Source organism: Erpetoichthys calabaricus, chromosome 6 (assembly GCF_900747795.2).
Source record: "Erpetoichthys calabaricus chromosome 6, fErpCal1.3, whole genome shotgun sequence".
Classification (NCBI taxonomy): Eukaryota; Metazoa; Chordata; class Cladistia; order Polypteriformes; family Polypteridae; genus Erpetoichthys; species Erpetoichthys calabaricus.
In genome coordinates, this window is record NC_041399.2 from 197,419,095 (window position 1) to 197,434,995 (window position 15,901).

General features: G+C 38.2%; 3 protein-coding genes across 3 annotated transcripts in view; 1 reads left to right on the forward strand and 2 right to left on the reverse strand.

Annotated features, from left to right (window-relative positions):
- Window positions 1-3,044: 3,044 nt before the first annotated feature.
- exosc4 (exosome component 4) lies at window positions 3,045-7,060 on the reverse strand. Its single transcript, XM_028804281.2, has 3 exons — window positions 6,817-7,060; window positions 4,432-4,638; window positions 3,045-4,229 (listed from the first exon to the last, which is right to left on the reverse strand). The coding sequence occupies exons 1-3, from the start codon at window positions 6,985-6,987 to the stop codon at window positions 3,870-3,872; spliced, it is 738 nt and encodes a 245-aa protein (XP_028660114.1). The 5' UTR covers window positions 6,988-7,060; the 3' UTR covers window positions 3,045-3,869.
- A 2,860-nt stretch (window positions 7,061-9,920) lies between these two features.
- LOC114653149 (uncharacterized) lies at window positions 9,921-14,086 on the reverse strand. Its single transcript, XM_028803314.2, has 4 exons — window positions 13,874-14,086; window positions 11,088-12,151; window positions 10,537-10,853; window positions 9,921-10,292 (listed from the first exon to the last, which is right to left on the reverse strand). Exons 1-4 carry the CDS (start codon window positions 14,069-14,071, stop codon window positions 9,940-9,942), a joined length of 1,932 nt encoding a protein of 643 aa, XP_028659147.2. The 5' UTR covers window positions 14,072-14,086; the 3' UTR covers window positions 9,921-9,939.
- A 963-nt stretch (window positions 14,087-15,049) lies between these two features.
- oplah (5-oxoprolinase, ATP-hydrolysing) overlaps window positions 15,050-15,901 on the forward strand; it is a 63,860-nt gene continuing 63,008 nt past the window's right edge. The window contains exon 1 of the mRNA XM_028804282.2: window positions 15,050-15,226. The gene's annotated coding sequence lies outside the window, so the exon portion shown is untranslated. The remainder of the gene's footprint in view (window positions 15,227-15,901) is intronic.

A 15,901-nucleotide genomic window follows, 5' to 3' on the forward strand; every position in this document is an offset into this window, starting at 1 on the left:
ACAGTGTTCCTCGTTACAGCAATCCAAGCTTCAAAGCCTCTGTGTCAAATGTCCCATCCCTGAACTTTGGTAATCTGGTAGGTGTATTAAAAAGAGTCATATTTAATAGTACTTTGCAGCCTGTGATTCACAGACATCACCAGGTTCTGACTATCTTATCTGGAGGTGCCCTGTTAAGCTTCTGATGCAGCCATCTTCAGCTCCTGTTTCCTAAGTACCATTTTTTTTTCAAACTGGGGTCTGTTTACAAGTAAATAAAATCTGTACAACATCAGACAAGCAGAAGTATCTCTCTATTATAAAAGAAAATCTTGAGACAAGACAAGACTATTGCCAAGAGATTGTTTCAAGTCCCGCCCTCCTCTCAACCATTTACGGCTAACGCCCCATGCCCACGGTTCTCTCACCTTTCATTCGTGTCAATGCTTTTGTCAGATACAGTTCCTGCGCTCTCAGCTCTTATAAATTGTTATATTTTCCTCATTTAAGTTCCCAATAAAAGAAGACTTATTATGTCCAAATCTTATTGAAGAATTTCATCCCGAAGGGTTATCAACAGAAGTGACTACACGGGCAACCCTAGCACCGAGAAACGATTAAATCAGATGAATTAACATGAAAATTGTCCATCGGTTACACAGCAAATTGTTTAAATGTGTATCAATAGACTATGCTGAAACAGTTGGTGGTGATGGTGCATAAGCAAAGAGCTGGTGGTGGATTTTAGGAGGCCCAGACCCCTCACAGACCCAGTGATCATCAAAGGTGACTGTGTGCAGATGGTGCAGACCTATAAATATCTGGGAGTGCAGCTGGATGATAAATTAGACTGGACTGCCAATACTGATGCTCTGTGCAAGAAAGGACAGAGCCGGTTATACTACCTTAGAAGGCTGGCGTCCTTCAACATCTGCAATAAGATGCTGCAGATGTTCTATCAGACAGTTGTGGCGAGCGCCCTCTTCTACGCGATGGTGTGCTGGGGAGGCAGCATTAAGAGGAAAGACGCCTCACGTCTGGACAAACTGGTGAGGAAGGCAAGCTCTATTGTTGGCATGGAGCTGGACAGTCTGACATCTGTGGCAGAGCGAAGGGCGCTCAGCAGGCTCCTATCAATTATGGAGAATCCACTGCATCCACTTAATAGTATCATCTCCAGACAGAAGAGCAGCTTCAGCGACAGACTGCTGTCACTGTCCTGCTCCACTGACAGATTGAGGAGATCGTTTCTCCCTCAAACTATGCGACTCTTTAATTCCACCCAGAGGGGTAAACGTTAACATTCAACATTATACAAAGTTATTGTCTGTTTTTCACCTGCATTGTTATCATTCTTTAATTTAATATTATTTATTGTATCAGTATGCTGCTGCTGAAGAATGTGAATTTCCCATTGGGATTAATAAAGTATCTATCTATCTATCTATCTATAAGATGAAAACATCAACGTACAATATTCCGTAGAATATCTACAACTGTTAACACCGTCTGGTCTTCCACCAGCTGAATTACCGTTGAAAGAAGGATGTATTGTAATGTTATTGCGTAATTTATGTATGAGTGATGGGCTATACAATAGGACAAGATTAGTTGTATTCAAAATTGGTTGAACAATTCTGACATGTAAAATTTTAACAGGCAACAAGAAAGGTAATGTAGTACATCTTCCACGGATAACAGACACCAAAGGAGATCTTGATATGCCATTCGTATTAAAATGTTTACAGTTTCCTGTTAGAATAGCTTTTGTTATGACAATTAACAAATCACAGGGACAAACATACAAAAAAGTTGGTTTATTTATTAGAGAGAAAGAAACAATATTGACTCACAGGCAGTTATACGTTGCATTGTCACGATGTAAGTCCAAACACAGAATCAAAATTCAATGCGATATTGACAAAACCTTCATTCTAAATATTGTTTTTACTGAAGTTTTATAGTAAAAGTGTAAGTTTAAAAAGTATTTGCATGTTAATTTCACAGTCAAACAGAACGAAACGTATAACGCAACGAATACCTCTAACGCAGCATGAAACAATTTTCTTTCATTACATTTTACTATGGTTAATTACTCGTAATGTAAAATAGTTCTATTATGCATATGTAACAATTCCCATGAAAATAATCTGTTTAAACTGTACATCCGCTTTGCCCATATGCGAGTGGCACAGCTGCAAAATGACTAGCACATAGCACCCGGGGGTTGGCGAGCAAAGCGAACAGGAGACAGAGCTTCCTAGTTTTATTAAAGATTAAATTGAAGTGTCTCATATTTTATTCTACTATAATTCAGAATATAACACAGTAATTAGACCAGGTACACTAATGAAAAATATCAACATTGAGTTCTGCAGTTTCATTCTGTAAATGCAGAATCTGTGGTAAATAGCCCAACTGTTACATTTTCCCTTTCAATTAACATTTAAATTCCTTAAATTATTAAAAAAAATATTTTTGACCAAGGAAACTACAATTGAAAATTGATCTGTTTTATAACCGGTATAATCTGACTCGGGGTACCAGAAGATCAAGCCAACCTGCCATTTTACAGACCATAGGTAAAGATTATAATTCCATTCTGGAAAAACTGAAGAGAATTTTGGAAAATGATAAAGAATTCTATATAGCTGAAATTATGTGTTTATTTGCAGCATGGGGATAACATTTATCTATTTTTCTCTTTGCAGATGCATGCTGATGTAACCCTTTAATAACACCATCATACAGACCCACCTGTTTGTTCATCAGTTTTCTAAGACAACTTTTTCCATTGTAGGTTCAAAGGACGCAACAGCCCATCTCTACAGCATTCAGCCTTGGAAAGGGCCTTTTCCATTCAAAAACTTGCATTAAACTGCATTAGTATTACCAGTTAGTTTTTCAGAGCATAATTGGACTGCTGGAATTCAACAAGGATCCAGGCACTGCAACAGATTTAGAGTGCTAGCAGCTCTTATTGGTTTAGAACCTCCTGTAAGATAATTAAAGCACACATTCACTTTCTTATTAGTGTTATTCAAACAAAGAAAAAACACAATCATTGTGTGAAAATAGTTTATTATTTAAAGTCCAAAGCAATAAAAAAAATTAGCAAAAATAATTTCGGTTAAATATGTATCTACTGCACCACTGTGACGGTGGTGCTGAAAAAAATCACACAGCCAACTGCGTAAGAAGTTCATTACACAATATTGGCATGAGGACACAAGATTAGTTAGTTTATTTAAGTACTATGGTATACTATAATCTACCAAACTCACTTGAATTGTCCCTTTGAAAATATATATCAAAATAATCAGATTTATACTTTTTGACACGGAGCCTAAAAAATAAAACTGCAAGTACAGATTTAAATATTATACTAACAATAATCATTAATGAAAATCTACAACAGTCTGACCAAACAAGAAATGTATCACATGTCCATGTTGACAAGTGAGCAACATCTGAGAAACCACCATCCCGCAAAGAACTTTGCAGAGAAAACCCCTACATGGTGGAATGGAGAGTCATTTTAAAGATTGTGTGATCCACTAAAAATAGCCTTGTTCAAAAGACAAATCACATAAAAGAAGAACATTCTCTTTTTGTAGTTATGTGTAACAATAACCCATGAACACAAAGCATAATATTGAAGGATGAATCAGAACATACCTGGGCAGCAGTGCTTCTAATTTCATTTTCAGCAGTCACTACATATTTCACAAGAGACAGCAAATTATGCAGACAGTTCCATATGTCTTTGGATATAGACCATTACAAAGGGATTTTAAGACTATTCATTAGAGAGAGAGTGTTTATTAAGGAGAATATCTTGGTTCAAGTGATAGAATACATAGTCCATATACTCAATCTCATTGCATTTTTCACTCCCCTATTGATGTGGTTACTTCTTGAAGGTGGTCCCTTACTACCCGATCTAGAACAGCATAAAGATCTTTGCAAGCCTGTGTAGCAGCATCCATCATACTTTCAAGATGATCCTGGTGTAGTCGAGAGTCCATCTCTATCAAAGCTAGATGTTCAGCCTTGGGCAACACAGCAAGGGAGAGTTGGGTGCCACCTGCTGATTCTTCTAAATGGCTTAAGTCCACTAGTGGTGTGTCCTCAACAAAGCCTGCAGAGCAGGCACACACATAATCCCGCAGTGGAATTCCAGCATCCACCACAGCAAGAGTAGCAGCATTGACACATGCACTGTAGTTGCCTCCATCAGCCTGCAAAATCTGCAAAACAATCACATTGACATCACCACAGATTGCCATGAAATATTTATACAAAATAATCATAATCACTCATTTGCAAATAAATGTTACTTGAGATTAGGTTGCTCATGGTCAGGCAATACAGATATTTTGCTTAATATATCAAGCATACAGCATTGGTGAAGAGACATGTACTTTGCACTAGAAGGGGGATGCCATTTACCTGCACGTAAATGTCAATTTGTGATCGTGGATACAGCTGTGTCAATATGGCTGCCTCAAAAGTCTGTTTGAGGTGAAGAGTCATCTCACTGGACTTACGATCTCCATGTGGTCGACGTTTCCGCTCACCGGTACTAAAGGTGGCCATGCTGTACTGACAGTTAATGATGGCTCTGTCATGTTGGCTCTTGCTACGAGAACCTCGAATCTGTGTGTTAAAAAAAAAAAAATCAGTAAAACATAAGTATTTAGTACTTCAACTTAGTAATAGGGTGTTGTATCGTGTTAGCCATTATGAACGTAGAGAAAAGCCAAGCAAAATGACACCTTTTATTGGCTAATTAAAAAGATTACAATATGCAAGCTTTCGAGGCAACTCAGGCCCCTTCTTCAGGCAAGATGTAATAAATTATTACATAAATTATTAGATTATTACATCTTGCCTGAAGAAGGGGCCTGAGTTGCCTCGAAAGCTTGCATATTGTAATCTTTTTAGTTAGCCAATAAAAGGTGTCATCGTACTTCAACTAAGTATTAGAATTTGAAAGAAAGAGATGTCATCTTTAAGTGAAAACCTGTATAATGTTTAACATTCATTTTTAATGCCGAATATTTTTATGCCCAACAATATGCTCCATTCATAGTTTGTTGTGTTTTTTTTTTCATTTAAGCATGGAAATAATCAGAACTAGCACTCCAACACAAAAGCGTCTAACTGAAACAGGTGCAAATCAATTCAGCTCATTTCTGTAACGCACTCTTCACTGGGTGCAGGCTTAAGTCTTTTAACAATTTCACTGGTAAAATGCAATTACAAAATTTTCACATTACTAATAAATATGCATGCACACAAAGATTTCAATTAGTTTCAACATAAACTACCACAAAGCAATTCCAAATTCATTAAAATAACACGGATCCTAATAAATTAACCTAATTTATGTCTATGCTAGTTATTTAAGACAGTAGTGATTAGTTTAAAAAGACTGATGAAATTTAAACAGGTATCAACAATACCAAGAGCACTCTTCATGGATGTTCTTGAAATTCTCCATAAGCCTTTTTTGCACAAAGCTACTATCTAAAAAGAGGGTCAAAGCCATTCCACGTGTTAAAACAAAACCATGAACATTTTTTTTAGAAATTTTGTTTAGACAATATTTTGTTAATAAAATAAAAAAACGTGATTTTGTTTTAGCAAATCTCTGAAAGACCTCAATGAGACCTGCCAAAAACCAAGTATAGCATGTCTGCATTGGCTTCTAAAGATAACTGCTACACACAGCTAAAAACTGTCATTCTTGACTTGACTGAAGATGACAGATGCCATGCTGGGTAAGAGACATTCTAAAAATGATACATCTTTCAAATTGCACCCCTTCATGCAGAATGGGCAACCATAATCTAAGTAGTTGTGAAGATCCTTATGACAAGGCTTTGGGTTTCACTCCAACTTTGCAAATATGGTTACATTACTGCGAAGATTTAGCTTGGCACCACTCATGAGATATGAAGATTGTGATAACGACTTGGTCATGCTTGGGGACACTACTAATGGACACATTCTAACAAGCTCTTATCTGGGAGTTGCTTAACCTCCAGATTATGTGGCACTGTTGAAGTCAGGGGGTCGGAGCCTATCATGGCAAGCACTGGAGGCAAAGCAAGAACCCTGGAAAGGGCGCATAAATAAGTTCAGAAGGTTGTAATTATTTGTAAACTATTATTTTTATAATACATTGTCGATTAAAGGGGGTACACGGTTTATGGTGCAAATATAATAGTGTTAACCCAGGCCAATAGTAATACGTCGGCACTTTTCTTTCCTGCTGCGGTCTGATCCGTAAACGGCGCTGTAACTGGTATCGCGTTAACTTGAACCATAATGGACGAAGCTCCATACTGATTTTTTGATACCTTCTTTAGTACTTGGGTGTTATATCGGTGTAGCCGTTATGGATGTAGTGAGAAATCAATTAAACTGACACCTTTTATTGGTTAACTAAAAAGATTACAATATGCAAGCTTTCGAGGCAACTCAGGCCCCTTCTTCAGGCAAGATGTAATCATTACATCTTGCCAGTATTACATATTGTAATCTTTTTAGCCAATAAAAGATGTCATTTTGCTTGACTTCTCACTTGGTACCATCTTAAAATTTACAAATAAACTACATTAAACTGCATTAAACTCTCCAAGTGGTTTCTCCATAGATTTACTTTAATGATACATACAATGCGCTATATTCATTGAATGACGTATGTCTCCACATTAAGAACTGAACTTAACCCATTTTTAATAGCTCAAGAAAAACGTTCATTTTGAGAGGTGTAAAGTATAACTCTTATTAGACACGTGCACGAACCACTAAGACGACTTTCCTCACCTCGTGCGGCCCATATACCACCGCTAGCGCCTTCGTGTTGCCCTGCTCGATATACGCAGATCCGTCGGCTTGACTAAACACTCCCATTCGGGCTTGTATTTTACGCAGTTCGTTCGGCTTCCTGCCATCCACTCTGTAGCCCTGATCAGAGAGTAGCTCGATCCCAGCCATGTCTTTTCCTACCAGACCACAACCAGTACACGAGAGGGGAGGAAATACAAATCCCAGCAGCCCCTGCGACCGCGAGGCTGGGCGGGATTTAAAAGGAAGTTTAGCGGGCATTTTAAACCGCGGCTTCTACGCCGGTGAGGCGTGTTGCTGTACAAATAACTGTCTTAAGTCTTGTACGAGTGGCACATATTCGTGATTCAGTGATCGACAGCAGGTACATTTATATAAAAGGAGCTCCATTTTCTAACTTATTTACCTATAGATGCGGTGTGGGTGTGTTTATATGTGTGCCCAGCAATGGACTGGCTGTTCCTCAGAGGTTGGTTCTACAGACAGTGGACTGGATAAACGAGCCTGAAAACAAATGGATGCTTGGAATAATCCATATCAGGGTTGCTGGAGTCAGGAACCTTACTAGCTGTCTGCATAAAACAGGCACCCAGCCATGCACAGGATTTTAGAGACCAGACTCCTTGCCCTGGCAGACAGCGATGCCGTGCTTTGCAACAAAGTACAGCATGGTTAAGAAGAAAAGGGATGTACTAAGTATTGTTTTAGTGTTCATATTTAAACGATTTAAAGTAAACAAGAAAATGTACTTTGTATCCACTCATCATCCAAGAAGACTACTATAGTATTGCTGGAGTAGTGAATCAGTATTTATGAATGTTTACAATGTATTGCCTAAAATACTGTGAAACATCCTACTGTATCTGTACACTGGGACAACTTAAGCAGTCACAGTTCCTCAGAAGTTTATAAATTCTGTAACAGCAACATTTGAGCTTGATTCAAACATATACTCATTTAATGAAAATGGCATACCCGGACGGAGAATGAGGGGTTAGTTCCACTTTTTCTATATTCATGCAAACTTCTAAAAGAATGCTTAAGTGGGGAGATAAACTTGCACCGTCAAAAGCATATTATTAGGTGGAAAGGCGAATTTGCATAGTGAATTGTGTTGCACAGTGCTTTGGCTGGTTCCTGTATTTGCTCACTGATGCCAGAAAAAGTTTCTTGTCCATGGTGTTCTGCTGTAAAAAGTGAGTCCAATCCAACAAACAAACTGATATTGGGCCACTGTAGGCCCAGTGTGGGCAAATATATTAGCCCTATGTGGGTAGCCAACAATGACCCAATTTGGATTTGCACATCAGTACAACATGGCCCAGTGTGTGCAAACAGACAAGGAGTCCTAATTTGGTCGTGATCCTGAAAAAAGTCCATACCTTACTGGTGCATCCATTTATTTTATTTTCTTTATTGTGAGAATAAACAACCTTAATTTGAACCCGGATTGAGACTGTATTCATGCAATTTGGATTTGTACATCAGTACCACATGGGTGTAATTGAGTCCGATGTTTATGGCACAGTGGTGCTCCCTTATGGTCAGAAATGATTTATTTTATTATGTGTAATTATGAGGATTTTCAATTTAGTAAATAAAAAAACAACACTAATGTGGTTTTTATTATTTATTCTTACAATACAGAAAATACCATAGCATTTAATGGTACAAGTCCTTTTTTGTGGTGTTACAACCCTGAACATGAAAAACAACAAACATTTATTTATATAGCACATTTTCATACAAACAATGTAGCTCAAAGTGCTTTACAAAATGAAATAAAAGGAAGTTAATATAAAACATAAGCAAACAAGATTAGGAAAAAATATTAAAAGACTATGTAACAAATTAAAAGGTAAGGTTGAATGGCTAGGAGGACTAAATAAAAACCAAAACAAAAAAAAAAATCCACTTAGGCTGCAGATACAAAAACAACAACAAAATCTGTAGAGGTTCTAAGGCCACAGGACCACCCAGCCCCCACTGGGTATTCTAACTAACATTAATGTTCTAAATCAGTCCTTATGCTTTTCAGGCTTCACATGGAAGAAATTGAAGGTGATGGTGGTCATGTGGACATCTGGGACACCCATCATTCAATCCATAAACACAGGGGGCAGCATGGTATTTTGATCAGGTAGTGGTGCAGATCACCATCACAGAAGAACCGGAAAAGACAGCAAAAGATTGTGCAGATTAATAGGGAATTGCAGAAGCCAGGGAAAATGATAATTCATTGCCCATAAAGAATAACAGGAATACAACTAAAATGTAGCTGCGAAAAAGCCATTTTAAAATAATGGGTTTTTAACAGTTTTTAAAATTGTTCTATAGTAAGCCTAGCAAATTTCCACAGACATTACCAATATTATATAAAATATTGTGCAATTTTAGCTGATAAAATTGATCATTTTTGAAGATGTTCAAATTGTTATTTATACTTCTGCAATCAAAATCTAAAAACCACAGACAATATTAATTTGTAGTGTTACTTACTAAACATTAAATAGAGAGTTCCCAAATAATCACTGGGCAAATTGAGGATTTGCTGAACTTGCACTGCCACTAGAACTTTTTAAAGGGGCACCTTGTAGTAGCCCCCACATTGGGTCAGTGCAGTATTTAATTGGGTTTCCCAATCCCACACTTCTGATAGTCTGTTCACATGGGGCCACGGTGTACATGTTTGCTGGGGAATATTTCAGGAACTAGGTGAATCTGCTGGATTTTATGTTTCTTTTTTCTATACCCACTACTTCAGTATAATAAACTAAAAGCAGTTTAATTTAAAATTCTGGACTTGACATAACCAATGAATATAAATACACAATTTAGGAACAGGGTTGATGAAAAGTGTGTGTTCTGTGAAACAGAAGTGTGAACTATAATCAGAGGTAGGTAGAGCAGCCAAAAATTGTACTCAAGTAAGAGTAACGTTACTTCAAAATAATCTTACTCAGTAGAAGTAAAAAGTAGTCATCCAAAAAATTACTCAAGAGTAAAAAAGTATTTGGTGAAAAGACTACAAGTACTGAGTAACTGTTTGATCATAATAAATTATTTTTTAGAAATGTTGTAATAAGACAACATGCTTGTTCTTCACTCAGTGAAGTGATGGTTAAGCTTCAGCAGGAGTTGGCTCTCAAGGTTCTTGCAGTGAAGCTGTGACCGTCTAGCAGTGAAGAGGAGCCCCGCATGACTAAAAAGTCTCTCACAGGCTGCAGATGCAGGAAGACCTGTGTTGACTTTGAGTGACAGCTTCTTGATGCGAGGAAAGGTATGCAATAGATCCATACCTCCAACGGATGGACATGAAAGGTACCTATCCAGCTCTCCTGCTTCTGGTTTTCCTGACCCCATGGATCCAAAGAAGTCATCTTCATCAGAGAGGCTGCTGTTTGTGCTGACATCATCCAACTCTGTGTCTAGGTGAAGTCTGATGAAGACAAGGCCTGTGGAAAGATGAATGATTTTCAAAAGAATTAGGTCTCTGTATTATTCATACTCTTCTATTGTATAGGCTGCCAAGCTGCTAATGTTTGACATGAAAAGCTCCCTGAGCTTCTAACTCTTGCCACCCAGTGGTTTTGTCACTGACACACTGTAATCCTAAATGACTGTAACATTTTAAAGATTGATATATGTCATTGTCTCACAACTGAAATCATAAACAAGTATTTTGAAACAAGTATTTACCAGCTTTTAAGATGCTCTCATCTGTGGTCCAGGATGTTCTGAATCTTGGTAGGAGTATTGCTGCTGCAGTCAGCTCAGGATCTTTCATGACGTCTCCGAAACGTTTCTGGATCCCTTCCCGCAGGGCATCAACAAGAGGTCTACACATTTTGCAAGATGACTCTAGCCTCTTCAGCTTCTCCTGCAACTGGTAAAGTGTTGGCAGCAAAAAGCCCATATGCACAGATGATTCCCCTTGGAGGATGTTAAGGGCCATAGCAATAGGCTTCATCACAGCAGTGTATTCAGCCAAAAATCCCAATTCAGCAGGATTGAACCTAAAAAAAAAAGGTGTACAAATAAAAAATAGAACTCATAGGTATTTCTAATACAATGTATTTACTATGCATTATCCATGTTAAACACACAAATAATTATAAAATAAGACAGTAAAAGTATTTAATTGAGAACATCCACAATTGTCATAGTCTTGCAAATGTACTTAAGACAGGTGGATTCACCCATTAATCATGCATTAATGTTTAAAAACACTATAAGTTCTGTCAACTTACATCTTTATCTTTAATGTTGTGCAAACATTGCGAATTGCTTTCTCTCCTTGCTCTTTCTGAATGCGCACAACCCTTTGCACTGCAAGGAACAGGGAGCTCCAACGGGTCCGATTGGGTCGGAGAAACTGCAGCTTGCATTCACGTTCCACTGTTTCATAAGCCATGGTTGACCTGCTGGTTTTATTCCACAGAGCATGACATTTTGCAAAAGCAGACCGAGACAGTCTCATGTATGTTTCATTGGCAGTTTCTGCAGCAGCTGCATCAACTGTTGCTATAAGAATGAGTAGATGACATGCACACTTTTGGTGCCTTGGAAGTTGGTACTCAAGACCTGTGTTGTCATTCAAAACAGCAGACACATCTTGATACTCCACCTCTAACTCATTCTCTTCTGTTGCATCATCAAGGGTGGAGTCTCGATGCTCCTGTCCATCTGTGGTTTCTTCCTCTTTCTCTTCACCATATAATCGAAAGGCTTTCAATGAGTTTGAACCACTGTCTGTTGTCGTCTTGGTCAATTTTTCCCTGATGTGATACTCAGAATGTATTTCCTCTAATTCTGCAGCAAGAACATCAAATGTGTGTGAGCCTTTAAGAGGTCTACAAGCCAATGCAGCAGAATGCCTCTCTAAAGAGGTTTCATCTATCCAGTGACAGGTGACTCCTAAGTAGCTATGTTGTCTGGCAGACCAGCAGTCCGTTGTGGTAGCAACATAATTCACTGTGCTCAGCTTTTTGATGATTATGCTCTTCATGTTCTTTGCTGCTTCCTGTATTTCTGAGCATAACATTTTCCTTGTCATTACTGTACACTGAGGTTGCAAGGTTTCCATCATAGTCTTGAAGGATGTTGTCTCAACTACAGAGAATGGTTGGTTGGCCTCACATACAAACGCTAGCACAAGCTTGTCAAACATTGCCTGTGTTACCTGCCGAGAGCCAGTGAGGGAATCTGTGAGTTTTGCATTCTTCATAGGTGGTTCAGTAGAAGAGGAGGACTTTCGTTTTCTATGGGAGTCAATTAATTCCATATATGTCTGCATTTTATTTTGGTGAACCCTCTGTTGACAGAAAAAAAATGGCAGGCTGTGACGCTACAGGGGATTAAGCCATGAAAATACACTAATTTTCACAAATTCAGTTTCATTTGCTAAAGTTAACTTAATTACACTAGGATTGAGGTGATTAATGGATTAAATCTAAGCGTACAGTGACAGACTACTGTGGTCGCCACATTTCTGTATCTACTTATCTAGTGGAACAAATTGCATTCTTTTTTTTTAAATAAAACAGCTAAACTTTGATATGATGATGTTTTCTAAGCAGGCTCTGGCATTACATACCTGGACTCGATTGGTTAAGATGGTTTTGGTAACTGACAAACATTCATAATTTGTGGTAGTTGGTAGCTAATGCTAATTCATTCCTCCATGAAAAATGTATTGTAGTCTGCTTAGCTTATGCCACCATTTAACGAAATGTTTACAAAAACTAAAAGGGTCTATCAGGGCCGGAGTGGGACTCATTTTCAGCCCGGGAGCTTCATACTGGCCCACTACAGTATATACAGTATACACCCACATGTTATTTTTAAAACTCTCAGCTCACCCTCCTTTTCACATGGGTGGTTGCATATTCACATCAAGCTCCAGTCCTCTACCAGAAGTCTGGGAGCTTGAGTGTTCTTTGCAGTATCTTAGCTGTTCCTAGGACTGCACCCTTCTGGACAGTGATCTCTGAAGTTGTTCCTCTCTCTCATATATACATACATACATACATATACATATATATATATATTATTATATATACACACACATACACGCACACATTCTTTTCCTTCTGGGCTTTACATTTCTAAATATCCAACCCTTAACCAGAAATAGATCAAATAAAACAAAAATGTTTGCACTGTTCTTTGCTTGTTTGTTATACAGTGTAACTTTCTTGTAAAATGTTTTTCCTCTGTATCTTCATGAACACATGGCTAACTTTAAAGGATTAATGAATGCCTGAGCAGTAAACTGGTTTCTGCCACCTTGTTTATAATCACATCATTGTCCAAAGACATGATGATTTCTTTCTCAGTGCACATGAGCATATATCTAATTTAGGTGGCATCTGTGTCACAATAAGCAGTGCTCTAAACAAAATACAGCACTGCCTGCAAATTACTGTTTAAGTTTATGTATCATGTAAATTAATTCTGTGGCGTTATGGCATATAACGTAGTCTGTGTGATACGAACAAATGCTTAGCAAATTCGTAGGTTACTTTTTTCACCATCTCCACTTAGACTTTAGCTCTCAAACCGAGGGTTTTTAATTAAAAAGCCACTCAGTTTGGCGCATTTGGCCACGTCATTTTCAAGTACCTTACTTTTTTTTTTTTTCTCGCCTTTTCGGCACCACCTTTGCTTTTTTTTTTTTTTTACCATCCATGTACTCTCGGGTGTCTCTCAGGGGAACGTAGCTCGGTAAGTGCAGATCCTCTCTACTATAAGGCTCTGGGTAACAGGCAATCAGCCCTACACACCAGCCTCTGTGTGATTGGCTGCTTATGGTCACATGTGAGCGCAGAAGTAGTAGGTGCAGCATAGTATGTGACATGTATGTTGATTCTGATTTAACACCGGCCCTCGCGACCCACCGGGAATTTTCCCGTTTCTCCCGATTAGCCACTCCGGGCCTGGGGTCTATATAACAACTCTTTTAGGATAGGGATTCTGTAACCTAACAAGACTAACATCCGCCTAACAGCAAAAAATAAACTTATGTAAAACTTACCGCAACATGTTTCCTCAGGTTAGACGTTGAGTTTTTGTATGCTGAAATGTCCTTTTGTTTTGGCAGACACAGAAGACATTGCATTATATAACTGTTCGTTTGCACTATGTGTAAGCGAAACATGCTTTTTATATGAGGCCAAGGGTGTTTATCCTCATCCTCTTCAGTTTTAACATTGCAGACAGTTGCCTCTGCCATTTTTCATGTACTCTTTCTTTCCTTCTCCGCTGTCTGTGAGGAGTTCATGCCGCTATGCCGCCACAGTTTGTGTGTGGTCATGTGACTGCAAGGCTACATCTAATTGGTGAAACGGATTCATGTGATTATTGTTGCCACGTCTGATTGAGGAAACGGAGTCATGTGATTATTGTTGCTACGTCTGATTGGTGAAACGAAGTCATGTGATTATTGTTGCAACGTCTGATTGGTGAAACAATCTGGAAAAAAATATATCTAATGTGTAAATGGAAAAAAGTAACGAGTCGAGTGTTGCCTAAAGTAGCAGAGTAAGAGTAGCGTTTCTTCTTCACAAATGTACTCAAGTAAAAGTAAAAATTATGGTGCAGTAAAACTACTCTTAGAAGTACAATTTTTTTTAAAAAGTTACTCAAGTAAATGTAATGGAGTAAAAGTAACTCGTTACTACCCACCTCTGACTATAATCAATTCATTTTTCTGGTGTGTTTATATAATTTTTGGGATGGATTGGAAATATTTCTGTTTAGTGGCAAATTAGAGGAAAAATAAGGATAAGGGTATTCCGAATTACAACAATCTAATAAAATGTAAAAGTCAACTCAATAGTTAATTATATATTGGAAATGTCTTAGCCATAACAAGAAATGGGCAAGGAAAAGACTATAATTTATAAGGCAAAAATAAACAGTTGTCTAAAGGCTTTACATAATACTAGAAACAGAAAAGCAAAGCTTAACTTGAGTGTTTTTCAGACTTATAGATCATGTTTATGATGCACGTATACCTCTGACTCTGTTCCATTTTGTACACTGTTCACTTTAACAAGAGTTTTAAAAACACTCTTATCAGTTACCGCCCGCCCGCCTGCGTTTATCTGTTGCTCCTCCCATTCTCCAACCAGCCAGTAACATCTTGAAGAACTCATTGACCCACCATTTTTTTTCTATTTTCAATGCCGGGCTGCCAAACGTGTAGGATACAGTCAGGAGAGAAGGTTGAATTATTTACAGATCGCGCACTAACAACAGCAGGCAGCTCAGCAAACGAGCCCAGTTGTAGTGGGAGTGGTTAAGAGATTAAAGCTCATGGCGCCGTTCTTGTAGAGGTGGTACGTCTGCTGCTCGTTGTGGAATCAGACGGACGTTTGTGCTTAAGGTACAGTAATACACTACAGTATTTGCAAAGCTAGGCAGTTGAGCTTGATGTGTCAATTTTATAAGTGTGAAGTTAGCCAAAGAGCTGGATTCGATGTTACAACGCACTTGCCCATTTTAAATGACCGGACAATGCAAATATAACGCCCGCTAAGAGATAACTGCTTTAAATACTTTAAAGTAGGTGGACAATGTGAATGTTTTAAGTCTGTGGGCTAGACAAGTTCCTCAATGGCAAATTACAAAAATAAGAGCAGTTACAAAATGCACAAATATCCATTTATGGCACTGACATCGTGTTGTGAGCACTAAATGAAGCAGGCAATGAATAAAAAACAGCTCAGAAAATTCGGGGCATACGAGGTATAATCTAAATAGTAGAGAGATGAACTTTAGGGATCTTCAAATCACGACTTGGTTTTACTGTGGACAGTCTAGGAGAATAGCATTGCCAAACCTGTTGAACATAATGGCTTGGTCTTGTCAACATTGTTTTAATGTTTTTATATAAAAATAAATAGAAATGAGGTCGCGTGACCCAGCCACTCACTTGGGTCGAGTTTAGGATGGCCACTAATAAGCAGCCTCTTTAACAGGAAATTGATAGTGGAATTTGTTCCTTAAACTACCAATGAAATACTAGGTTACTTGCTCATAACTTAAATCCTGATCTTAG

Excerpts from the sequence above, each read along its gene's own strand:
- exosc4 (XM_028804281.2), bottom strand. The coding sequence starts at position 6,987 with ATGGCTGGGATCGAGCTACTCTCTGATCAGGGCTACAGAGTGGATGGC. Across the intron at positions 4,639-6,816 it reads TGGTATATGGGCCGCACGAG|ATTCGAGGTTCTCGTAGCAA; the intron begins GTGAGGAAAGTC and ends TTTAACACACAG. Across the intron at positions 4,230-4,431 it reads AAATTGACATTTACGTGCAG|ATTTTGCAGGCTGATGGAGG; the intron begins GTAAATGGCATC and ends ATTGTTTTGCAG.
- LOC114653149 (XM_028803314.2), bottom strand. The coding sequence starts at position 14,071 with ATGGCAGAGGCAACTGTCTGCAATGTTAAAACTGAAGAGGATGAGGAT. Across the intron at positions 12,152-13,873 it reads ACCTGAGGAAACATGTTGCG|AGGGTTCACCAAAATAAAAT; the intron begins GTAAGTTTTACA and ends TTCTGTCAACAG. Across the intron at positions 10,293-10,536 it reads TGAGAGCATCTTAAAAGCTG|GCCTTGTCTTCATCAGACTT; the intron begins GTAAATACTTGT and ends ATCTTTCCACAG.